The sequence below is a fragment of the Sus scrofa genome, chromosome 4 (assembly GCF_000003025.6).
Source record: "Sus scrofa isolate TJ Tabasco breed Duroc chromosome 4, Sscrofa11.1, whole genome shotgun sequence".
Taxonomy (NCBI): domain Eukaryota; kingdom Metazoa; phylum Chordata; class Mammalia; order Artiodactyla; family Suidae; genus Sus; species Sus scrofa.
The window spans coordinates 106,888,802-106,900,825 of record NC_010446.5 but is presented as its reverse complement, the minus strand read 5'-3'; the positions used below and the strand labels follow the sequence as shown (position 1 = coordinate 106,900,825).

Genomic DNA, 12,024 nt, shown 5'->3' with positions numbered 1-12,024 from the left:
TTGCCAAGTTTCCAAGCCAAGTGTTGTGTGGGGCCTAAAGCCTCCAGCATTCCGGACCCGGGCCTCCCTCAGTCGCGTGGCGCTGGCCTCCCGCAGCACTGCCGCCTCATCCCGCAAGTGTCCAGCATCAGTTGATCAGCCTGCTTTTTCTTGCTTCTCGTAAAGAAATCTTTCGATTGTATTATTTTTCAAAATTGACTTCTCATTTTGTGTCAGGACATTTTTATTTCATTGCAATGTTTAAGAATGAACACAAGTTACCGAAGGCTCCCGAGGACTTAACGTTAGAATTGTTCTGGTGGCGTTGCCATCATTTTTGTTTGATTTTGTTTATCTGTTAATTCTCACTTGTCTCTGTTTTCCAGTCACCTTTCTTTCACCACTCCCACCGGCAGTCAATGCCAATGTGTTTTATGTGCCTCTTTTCATTTAAGTTTTTTTTTTTTTTTTTTTTTTTCTTTTTCCGCTGCACCCGTGGCATGTGGAAGTTCCCAGGCCAGGGATCGAATCCGAGCTACCGCTGTGACCTACGCCCCAGCTGCAGCAACGCTGGATCCTTAACCCACTGTGCACCTCAGGAACTTCCTAGTTATATCTATAAAATTCGTAATTTTCTGTGCCTTGTCATTTATTTTTGAGCTGTATGGAGGATATTATGTTACAGATTTTATGCTGCTTTTTTTCACAGAACCATATGCTTTTCTGTGTGTGTCACTTTATTGTTACAGGATCAAATCCGGGATCTTCCAGGGCATTTAGTTGTGGTATCTTCTTTTTCTTGTTGATATTGAGAGATTCCTTGTGAATTGTACAGGCAGTGGTCCAGTTTAGTTTTAGAAAGTACAAATATCTCTTCTTGTCATCTGTACGTTCACTTTGACCATGGTGCCCTTCATTACACAGAGATTCTTAATTTAGATGTCACCAAATTAGTCAATTTTCACCTTAGGGCTTGCGCTTTTGAGGTTGAGTTATCCTTACCTACCCCATGTCACAGAGATTTTCTGTTCATGTTTTAGATGACTGATTTTGCATTTAAGCCTTTAATCCACCTGGACCCTACCTTTATATATAGTTTTAAGAGGGCTCCAGTTTTGTTTTTTATTATTATAGTGAGTCAGTTTTTCTAATACCAGCTAAGTACTAAATAGTACTTCTTTTTTTCTCATTGACCCGTGGAACCATTTATTCTGTATATTAACTCCCCTTTAAACATGAATTTCCAAGCTCTCTATTCTAGTCTGTCAGTTTATCCATTCTTATCTATATGTATTTGTAATACATATAAATATAATTTTAATATAAATGTAATTTTAAGAGTGTATACATACCTATATATGTATGTATACACATACACTTTTTTTCTTAATCTGTAACTTTGTGGCATATTCTAATGTATCTTGAGGCAGACTTTTCTCCAGGTCAACTAGATATTTATGAAACTTTTTCATGCAAAATTTTAGAGCCGATTATTACGCTCCTCTCAAAAGTCCAACCAGAATTTTAATTGACGTATATTGAAAATATATTAACTTTTGGGAAAATGTATACCTTTAAATATTAAATCATCCCACCAAAGAGCAGGGGCTCTCTCTCCAGTTATTCAGATCATCTTCTCAATAGAGTTTTAGGAAGTTCTCTCATAAGGATCCTATTTATTTTTGGTAAAGATGATGCCAAATAGATTGTAATGTTCATTGCTGGAGTTTTAACTCTAGGATTTTTCATTTAGCCTCTGATAATGCACTTGCTCTTAAGTAGCTACATACAGAAACGCCAGCAAAAGTTTAATTCTCATCAAGGGAAAGGTATATTTAACCTATTGCTTTACTATTTGAAGAACTTTCAGTTAAAATTCAGAGAGAATATAGGCCTGTTTGACATTATGGAATAAATATTTAACTGTGAGAAGCAGAAGATCTTTTGACACAGAAGTAAATTGGAGAAGTTATGTAGCATGGGTCAAAGGGCTAACATGAAAAAAATACCAGTGACGGAAAGTTTATTTAACCTTGAAGAGGACAACAAAAAAACATGTCACTAAAAGAATAAGCATAATTTGAGGTGCTTTTTGCCTAGCAGTGACATCTCTTATCCTTGAGGGAAGGTAGAGGAAAACTTGGAATTGATCAGCTTATTTAAAATGTCCTGCTCTGTATACACCCATTGTTCTAGCCAAGCTAATGAAGCGAAAAGTTATCTAAATTGAATTCATACAAAGGTACAGGGATCTCCTAGTCATCTAGATGATAGATGTAATTTTTCCCACCAGTTTCCATTCCCTTAATAGTAGCCATGAATTTTCAATGACGGACGAGAATTCAACCCTATAATGGGCACTGAAGTTGACATCCAAAGAAGCAAAGGTGGAAGGACTTCTGGAATTTCTGGAATTTCTAGTGGGTATAGGAATATAAATGAGAGATGATTCCTGCAGTCAAGGAGTTCACAGTCTAGCGGGGGAGACAGGTATCCTAGCTCTGACACAGTGTGATAAATGCTGTGAAAACAGGGTGCTTAAGGGGCCAGGTAAGACTTCCCAGAGGAGGTGACATTTTGAACAGGAGATGAAGTGGGAAGCCAGGAGTGCCAGGTGATGAATTTGGTTGGTGTCTTAGGAGCAAGAGAAAGTTGGCATAGGTTTTGAACCAGGGCAGGGGCATATTTCAGTGGATATGCTAGGACTGGAATCCAGGAGGCAGAATAAAGATGAGATTGGTGGCGAGGAGGCCAACCTCAGTAACTTGTTAAGCTAATTAGGAAAACTGATGATAGTAAATAAAAGAGCAGCAAGCAAGTTTCCCAGCCCCCACCCACCCACCCCCACACTGCTGTCACCAAAAAAAAAAAAAAAAATTCATGCTCCATTCTGCCTTCTTGGAATTCCTGGAACATTTGACTTTTAAGAGGAGCGATAGCCCTCTGGATAAGTTCTGCAGAGGCTGGTCCTCCATCTCTACACCTGGTCCAATTTTTGAAATCCGCAGAGACACATGCCCAGCGGGCAGAGCATCAGAAATCCTTGGGGGTTGCCCCAGCCTAGCTTAGATCATTAATCTCCTCTGATACTGTCTATACTCTTGCCTGTGTTTTCAGAGTACGAAAAGTTACAAGAAGTTCTTAAATAAGAATGCATTATTTATGTTTTTAGTCCCTAGTACTTTGAAGAGAAACAGCTTAATCCGAGCCATAAAATAGTGATGCATTGAGCAACCCTGAAGTCACAGCTGTCTCCATAGAGGTTGCTTCCTAAACATTCATACTCCTTGTCTTTCACATCAGTCTTGCTCTCATCATATTCTGAAATTCAGTTTATATCAGTATCTACGTGTCCTAACCTAAAAATGGCCCCTACATGGAACATTTTTGCTAAGTTAGGTAAATATTTCAGAATGTACACTTGAAGAGAAATATAGCCCCAACCATCTTGATGATTATGATAATAATAATCTAAATAGTGATTTTGATGTAAACATCCACATAGCGAACATGATGTCCCAGGTACTGTTCCAAGCATGTACCTTGATGCGCTCATTTCATACAATGGCCCCATGAGGTACTTCCCTTTTTATAGTGAGATGGTTAGAAGCACAGAAAATTTAAGTAATTCGTTCAAGGACACAGAGCTAGTAAATGATGAGGTCAGATATAAACCTCCTCAATCTTGCTCCTAAGTTCACAGTCTTAATCATTAAGCTATGCTCGCTCTCTCTCTGATATACATGTATTTTTTTTTTGTCTTTTTAGGGCCAAACCCACGGCATATGGAGGTTCCCAGGCTAGGGGTCCAGTCAGAGCTGTTGCTGCCAGCCTACACCACAACCACAGCAACTCGGGATCCAAGCCACATCTGTGACCTACACCACAGCTCACAGCAACGCTGGATCCTTAACCCACTGATTGAGACCAGGGATCAAACCCATGTCCTCATGGGTGCTAGTTGGGTTCGTTAACCACTGGGCCACAATAGGAACTCCTCTTTTTGATATTATAAATATCCTATGTTTTGAAATGTGGGCCGGATAAAACATTAGAAATTTCAGCTTTAAAAAGATGAGTCTGGGAGTTTCCTGGTGGCCTAGTGGTTAAAGGATCCTGTGTTGTAACTGTTGTGGCTCAGGTTCCATCTGACAACCTTGAGAGTGTCTTTTAAAAGCTGTCCTTCCCATGAATTGGCATCCAGTTTTAGATACAAGCAGTTGCTGTGCTTAGTTATGAAATCTGCCTTCAAGGAACAACAGGAGGCCTGGAGCTGTTGAGGCTGCTACAGAAACAAATGGTCCTTTTTCACTTATGTCTGTGCTCTTAGGAAACAGAATCAGTCAACTCGTTATAAACATTTGTCAACACTCAGGATGATTGTATAAATTTGTCTTTGATATTAGTGTCAGGTAAAATAACCACTCCTGTATAAAAGATGCAGGTTAAAGATATGAGTGTGGTTTCCAGACTGGCCCCCACACTCCAGCGTTCCTGAGACGTGTCCCTGTCGGCTAGAGTGGTTACCAGCTCTGCACTCCGGAAACGGGCTGCCAGAGAGTCCCCGGAGCTCAGGCCTCTAGCCAGTGCGGAGTTTGTCCATTTCCGATGTTGATGTTGTGTGGACGACCAGAACAAACCTACACATCAGCCGGAAGCCACAGGGGCAAAGACGTTAACGTTCCAGTTGCAGGCAGGTGACAACAGTGCTGCTCGTGTGACGTCACCACCGTCAGGAAGGCCGTAGCCACGCGTCAGGTCATCCTGTCCATAGAGCCCCTCGGCCTCCACGTTTTTATGTACAAACTCTCAAGTCTGTTGCTTTCTCCTTTGAACAGAGCATCTTGGCCCACCCTCGGGAACAAACTCCGCCAGGCAAAGCCCAGCCCTGCAGCACCGGCCCATGGGACAGTCACAGGCCAACCACCTGCCTGGGGACAGGTGGGGCTGCGCTTCTCAAGTTTCGGGGTTTTTTTCTTGCCCCCCCCCCAACCCCTGTCTCCATATGGTCCTGCGGGAGCAGCCAGTAAGGGTGACGTGAAACCTCTGCTCCCTGTACGCCCACCACCCCTCAGCCCTTGTCCCAGAGGCAGCCTGGGTGCAGTAACCATCAGACCATGCGGATGGGTGGGGGTTCGAAAGAAGGCCCGCAGCACCCGCTCTGCTGCTCAGTTTCGCAGGGGAGCCCAGATGCGCACGGATCGCCATCCTCTGACCTGCGCGGAACAGGGCAGTATTTGTGCATATGTCTTTCCTCTTGGGTTAAAAATATTAGCCATGAACCAGAAACTAAATTGCCGGAAACTGAGCGTCTTCTCAGGCCTTGGTGCTACAGGAGAGCCATTTTTCTCTGTGAGAAGGTCCGTTTGTCTGCCCTCTGGTTCAGTGACTTGAGTGCAGCTTTCTTTAATACACACGGCACTGAGACGCCCTTCACCCCAAAACGAAGCAAAACAAAGCGTGGGGCTGCTGCCAGACTCAGCCCCGCTAGGGTTAACGGCCAGGTTTTTGCCTGGCATCCCTCTGCTTCTGGAGAGCCGGTCCTTACAGCAGGTTTTCCGAGCGAGAGGGGCAGGGTCCGGCTTTTAAAAGAAAAAGCGATCTGCCTTTCCTTTTAGGCCGTTTTTCGTTTTCTCAGTTCAGGGAGTGATTAGGTTTCTCTCTCCTGTAGAAGCGCCACAGAAGGTGAGGTTGGAAAGGACGTCCCCACTTCGTACAGACACTCCTGGTCTGACCACAAGCACCTGGCGCAGCCCGACACGGCGACGATCTCGGTCGTAGGCGGTCGGCACAATCAGGTAACAGCCCCGCAGACGCAGACGCAGGCTGTTCTTCTCAGTTGCTGGATCCCTGACATCGGTGGATTTTAATTGCAAATCAGTTCAGATAAATGTGTTCCCCACATGAGTCATTCCTAAGGACCTCCTGGGTAGTTGGCATTCTGTTGGTGTCTGTGAGAACACAGACTGAAAGAGAAGTTTACCCTCCATTGGAGGAATCGGAACCTCTAGTTAATTTCCTAGAAATAGCAGTGTTCTGGCTCGTCAGAGTAGGATGGGGGGGGTCTTTTTTCAGGAAAATTAGTCAAAATCTACTTAAAGGAAGCACTTTCCAAAATTCTGTTCTGCTGCACATTGACCAACTAGTAGAGAAGATGTGAGGTCTTCAAATTGATCTAGGCTGCATTTATAGAAATTACGTAGCCCCTCAACCAAAACTTACCTTCCTTCCTATGATACAGAAGTGAATACTGCTATCATATGATATCACTTATATGTGGCATCTAAAAAAAAATAACGAGGGCGTTCCTGTCGCGGCGCAGTGAAAATGAATCTGGCTGGTAGCCATGAGGATGCAGGTTCGATCCCTGGCCTTGCTTAGTGGGTCAGTGATCCGGTGTTGCTGTGAGCTGCGGTGGGTCACAGACACAGCTCGGATCGCCTGTGGCTGTGGTGAGGCCTGCAGCTGTAGCTCCGATTCAGCCCCTAGCCTGGGACCTTCCATATGCTGTATGCGGCCCTAAAAGAAAGCAAAAAATAAATAAATAAAAATTTTAAATTTTTTTAAAAAAGATACAAACTCAATTACAAAACAGAAATAGACTCACAGACTTAGAAAACAAACTTATGGTTACCAAAGGGAGTAGTGGGGTTGGGAGGGGGGAGAAATTAGGAGTTTGAGAGTTATATATATATCCACACCACTGTATATAAAATAAACAACATGGACCTACTGTATGGCACAGGGAACTATATTCAGTGTCTTGTAATAACTTATAATGGAAAAGAATCTGAACAAAGAATATACACGTGAGTGTGCAAAACTGAATCACTTGAAACTAACACCGGATTGTAAATGAATAATATTCAGCAACAACAAAAAAGAAATGCATATTGAGACTATAAATCATTTCTTCCAGCCATCAAAGCAGTGTTTCTTGAGGCTTAATACAGTGGCCCATGCAGACTTGTTTCTCTTACACTCCTTTCTGTCTAGAGCCTTGGCTGTTACCCAGTGGAGCTGGAGCGAGGCCCCCGGGGCTTTGGCTTCAGCCTCAGGGGCGGGAAGGAGTACAACATGGGGCTCTTCATCCTGCGTCTCGCCGAGGACGGTCCTGCCATCAAAGACGGCAGAATTCACGTGAGTCGCCTTCTTGCAGCCTTTGGTTCTGGCTCCAGACCGGAAACTTCTGAAAATAGGTGATGAAAGGGAACGCAGAGACCTCCTGAATCTATGAAGCAAGATTTTCCATCACTAAAGCCTGAAGGGCAGATGCTCGTGATTTCCTTCCCCGCGGGTGCGGTCCGGCATCACAGCGATGCCGCTTTGGCTGCATGACGTTGGTCAGGAAGAGAAAATCATTTTTTACGTACAGAGTCAACATTCAAAGGCAAATGGATAATAAATGTACCTTCATCTTATTAAGTGTCTTGGGGGAACCAGGATGAAACAGATTCATTGACTTCTTCCAAAAACAATAGGCCCAAGATTTTCGTTCTTCCTCTTAGCATCTTCTGGAGGCAGCCAGAGTGGAAAAGCATGACTCTCCCAACCTTTACTATCATTCTCAGGACTGGAAGTCACATCAGCAGTGTTCTAGCATAGCTGTTCTCGAGTCTGCAACACTGTAGCTTTGTTTTGTTTTTTTGGTTTGGGGTTTTTTTGTTTGTTTGTTTTTAGGGCCGCACCCGGGGCATATGGAGGTTCCCAGGCTGGGGTCATATCAGAGCTGTAGCCACTGGCCTACACCAGAGCCACAGCAAGTCGGGATCCGAGCCGCATCTGCAGCCTACACCACAGCTCAGGGCAACGCTGGATCCTTAACCCACTAAGTGAGGCCAGAGATCAAACCTGGGTCCTCATGGATACTAGTCAGATTCACTTCCTCTGAGCCACAACGGGAACTCCACGCTGTAGCTTAGTCCAGAGCATTGCGGGCCAAATTGTGTGTGGATCTGCATGAGATGTTTTCCTTCCCTCTCTGTCACTTAAAGGAATCTACACTTGCTGGCCTCAATTTTTAAAAAACAGTTCATTCACTGATACTCGGTTAGGTTATACACTAAACATTTCTAAATCTGGGCAGCATTCATCCCTGCTACTCAAGAGAACTTTGGACTTCATCTCTCTACTACCCTAAGCTTCAGGGAAGGAGGAATTTTTCTTTCTCTTCTTCTTTTTTTCTCCTTTAACCATGTAAACTAGTTAGCAAGGCAAATGATGCTGGGATATTGTTAGATGGTATATTCTCATAATGATTAGAAAAGTCTTCTGGGTGATTGCAGTTTTGAATTTGCCACATCACTGCTCCCCTTCCCTCACTCATTTCATAAACATGTACTGAGCGTTTGCTTTACCCAAGGACTTAGACATCGTACTGAAGGCCTCAGGAGAGTAACCCCCAAACAAGAGAGCATCCTTTCTCTGGATGGCTGACTAGACTTTTGTACAAGTTCAAAGGTGGGTATGAACAGAGCCAGTTTCACAGAATAGGTGGCATCGACGGTGGGTAGGAATTGAATAGGGAGAAATGAAGGAAAGAACACAGTCCAGGCTGAAGAAATGAGCAAAAGGGTAAAACTAAGCAAGTACACACTGCATAGAGGGAACTACCCAGTGGTCAGGTTTACCTGGAGTCTGTTTAGAAACTTCATAGGGGAATAAAGAAAGAAGAATATAAAAGTAGGCTGGCTCAACACTATGTACATCTAAGAGAATGGGAAGTCCCAGAAGGCTTTTGAGCCATGAGTTCCCTCTCAGAGCGATACGCTGGTGCACTGGGTCTGTTAGTGTGTAGGATGGGTGAGGGGGTAGAGCCCGCTGTAGAGAAGGCATCCGGTCGTAGTGGTGGGAGTGTAATTTGAATGGTCACCCTGAACAAAAGACCAGTTTCGATGACTGACAAGTATTGAATGAGTGAAGAATGAAGGAAAAGAAAGAGGAAGGACGGCTTAGAGGCTTCGCCCTGTGCTGCGCACTGTGGGCAAAATGCTAGGGAGGCCAGTGGGAGGAAGGACGTGGCGAAACTGATGATCTCTTAAGTTTGGGTCATGTTGAAGGACCAGCACCATGAGCAGGTGTAAATATTTAGCAGGCCGTTAGGACGAGAGGTCACGTCCCAGGTTGTGGCATCAAGCAGACAGAGGTGATGACTGCTGCTGCCTCTGTGGATGCAATCCCCAAAGGGGAAAATCGAGAGAGGTGTGAGCAGGGGCAGGACTCTGGGGAAGGCCTGTCATGAGTGGGCCAGAGAAGGCAGAGAAAATGGGGAGGGTGAGACTGGGGAGCAGCAGACCAGAGCTGGAGAGGGGGGCCGATGGCCCATCCGTGCCTGTAGCTGAAGCTGATCAAGAGCTGCTGGCTCTCCCCACAGTTCACGTTCTTGTAGAGACAGTTGAATAATGTGGGGAGAACATGGGTTGGAAATCAGATAGGACAAGGCTCGGACTCCAGTTTGGCCACCCTGCAGCCATGTACAGTTGGGTATCTTCTCTGAACCTCAGTTTCCTAATCTGTAAAACACACATGTACATGTAAAATACACATTTATTTACATGTCGTCTTAAAGTTTTAGTAAGAGCAGTTTGAGGCACTGTTAAATCTGGAGTTTTTCTTAAAAGTCACCTATTGTAGGAGTTCCCATTGTGGCACAGTGGAAATGAATCCGACTAGGAACCATGAGGTTGTAGGTTCGATCCCTGGCGTCATTCAGGGATCTGGTGTTGCCGTGAGCTGTGGTGTAGGTCGCAGACATGGCTCAGATCCTGTGGCTGTGGTGTAGGCCGGCAGCTGTAACTCTGATTTGACCCCTAGCCTGGGAACCTCCATATGCCACGGGTGGGGCCCTAAAAAGCAAAAAACAAAACAAAAACACCTATTGTTATCACAAAAATCCAATTAAACTAAAAAATGAGGATATAATTGAAATGTTGGTTTCAGTAGAATCCTCGATGTACTAATCTCATCAAATAAAAGGCAAACAGAGGCCTTGAAGGATTCACAGTCTATTTCTGAAACACAGTATTCTTTATAAATGATCAGAAATTTTAGAATGCTATGATTGAATCAGCTTGAATTTAAAAAAAAAAAAAAAAAACTCTGAGATTTGAAAACAAAAATAAGCTCTTAACAGCTGTGCCCAGGTTTGTTCTAAACTCTTAAGAAAATAGGTCTGTGTTTCAGGGAATTGTTTTTCTGGCGACTAAATTATCAAAAGCTTGACTTGGCATGACGATCATGGGAGCTTTGTTGATGACAAGTGACTCAGGTGGCCCCAAAGAACTGAGCGTTTTTCTCCAGCCGACACTGCCCCTGAGCAGCCTCTTGTCTCCGTGGCCTCCTGTGTTTTTTCTGTTAGGCTGACAACTGTTGTGCTTGTACTGTAGCACCTGAAATAGTGCCCTGAATATTGCTAGTAGGTGCTCCATAGATATTTGTTGAAAGAATAGGGTGATAGGGTGCATGGTTGATATTTCCAGAAAAGAACTTTTTTTCAATATTTGAGATTAACTCCCAGAACTTATTACTGGGTAGACAGGACTTGCGCAAACACATATAACAGTGGAATTCCCTAAAGGAAGAAAATGTTAACTTTTAATATAGCTGGAAAGCTGTTGAGAGGATCTGTACGTTTAGTGTGTCTTCAGCTGGTCCTTAAGTCCTGTTAAGACTTGAGAGGTGATAAAAAGGTTCTGGGCTGAGGGAATGAGAAATCAGCTGAATGGGAGAAGTTCCTATCAGAGAAGAGTGCCCGACTTCAGTATTTATCGGAGAATCAGATTTGGCAAATATTAAGAGTCTGCTCTCTTCGAGACAATGTGTTTTCACTTGTACTGGTTTTAGTCTCACAGAAACCCCGTGAGGAAGGTGGCATCATCCCCACTTAAGGATTGAAAACGGGGGCTCCAGGAAACTAAGTCACAGCCATGGTGGGACCTGGTGGGACCTGGGTCCCTGGTCCCTCACCACTTTGTGTGCCTTCATGTCAGGCCCTGGCTTGTGTCATTTACACGTGATGCCTTTGTGGGAGGCATGTAGTTTCTTAATGGGTTATAAGACAATGTAAGCAATGTGTTAGAAATATGGTTTTTCATTTTATTTTTTAAGTAAGAGTTGCAGCATTTATTTCAGGTTCTCTCTTGATTTTTTTGGGGGGGGGGTATTTTTTTTCTTTTTTGCCACACAGGCAGTATGTGGGAGTTCCAAGGCTGAGGATCAAACCTACACTATACCAGAGCCACAGCAGTGAGAACACAGGAGCCTCAACCCACTGGGCCATCAGAGAGCTCCACCGTTTTTTCATTTTAATACATTTTTAGTGGATGTTGTTTTAAAAATTATAGGGCTATCTAAAAAGAGTGACCTTTTTTTAAAAAAGGAACACAATTTTCTTTATCCTTCTTCTTTTCTCCTTTTGATTCTATTTTTTTCTCCCTTTTATTTCTCTCTTCTCCCATAATTCCATTTTTCAATAACACAAAAACCTGATCTTGAGGGAGTTGCCATCGTGGCGCAGCGGAAACAAATCCGACTAGGAACCCTGAGGTTGCGGGTTCGATCCCAGGCCTCACTCTGTGGGTTAAGGATCCGGCGTTGCCGTGAGCTGTGGTGTAGGTTGCAGATGCAGCTCGGATCTGGAGTTGCTGTGGCTGTGGCGTAGGCTGGTGGCTACAGCTCTGATTAAACCCCTAGCCTGGGGAACCTCCATATGCCATGGGTGTGGCCCTAAAAAAAAAAAAAAAAAGACAAAACAAAAAAACCTCCCCTTGAGTATTTTTTTATCAAAAGATATATTCCCCATTTATTTTTTCTTATCAGATTTAATTACATTTTATTTTTAAAATATTTTTCATTTTTTCTATTATAGTTGATTCACAATGTTTGTCAGTCTCTGCTGTGCAGCAAAGTGACACAGTCATTCATACACACACATTCTTTTTCTCACATTATCTTCCATCATGTTCCATAACAAGTGACTAGATATAATTCCCTGTGCTGCAGAGCAGGATCTCATTGCTTCTCCACTCCAAATGCAATAGTTTGCAT

The 12,024-nt window shown here is 43.8% G+C and overlaps 1 protein-coding gene across 5 annotated transcripts in view; it reads left to right on the top strand.

The window, feature by feature from the left end:
* Positions 1-12,024, top strand: part of MAGI3 (membrane associated guanylate kinase, WW and PDZ domain containing 3) — a 239,427-nt gene that overhangs the window by 219,218 nt on the left and 8,185 nt on the right. For all 5 annotated transcript variants that reach the window (XM_001925127.7, XM_021090716.1, XM_013988138.2 and 2 more), the window contains 3 exons: positions 4,818-4,920; positions 5,651-5,777; positions 6,976-7,119. In XM_001925127.7, coding sequence (XP_001925162.4) covers positions 4,818-4,920; positions 5,651-5,777; positions 6,976-7,119 — 374 coding nt within the window. The remainder of the gene's footprint in view (positions 1-4,817; positions 4,921-5,650; positions 5,778-6,975; positions 7,120-12,024) is intronic.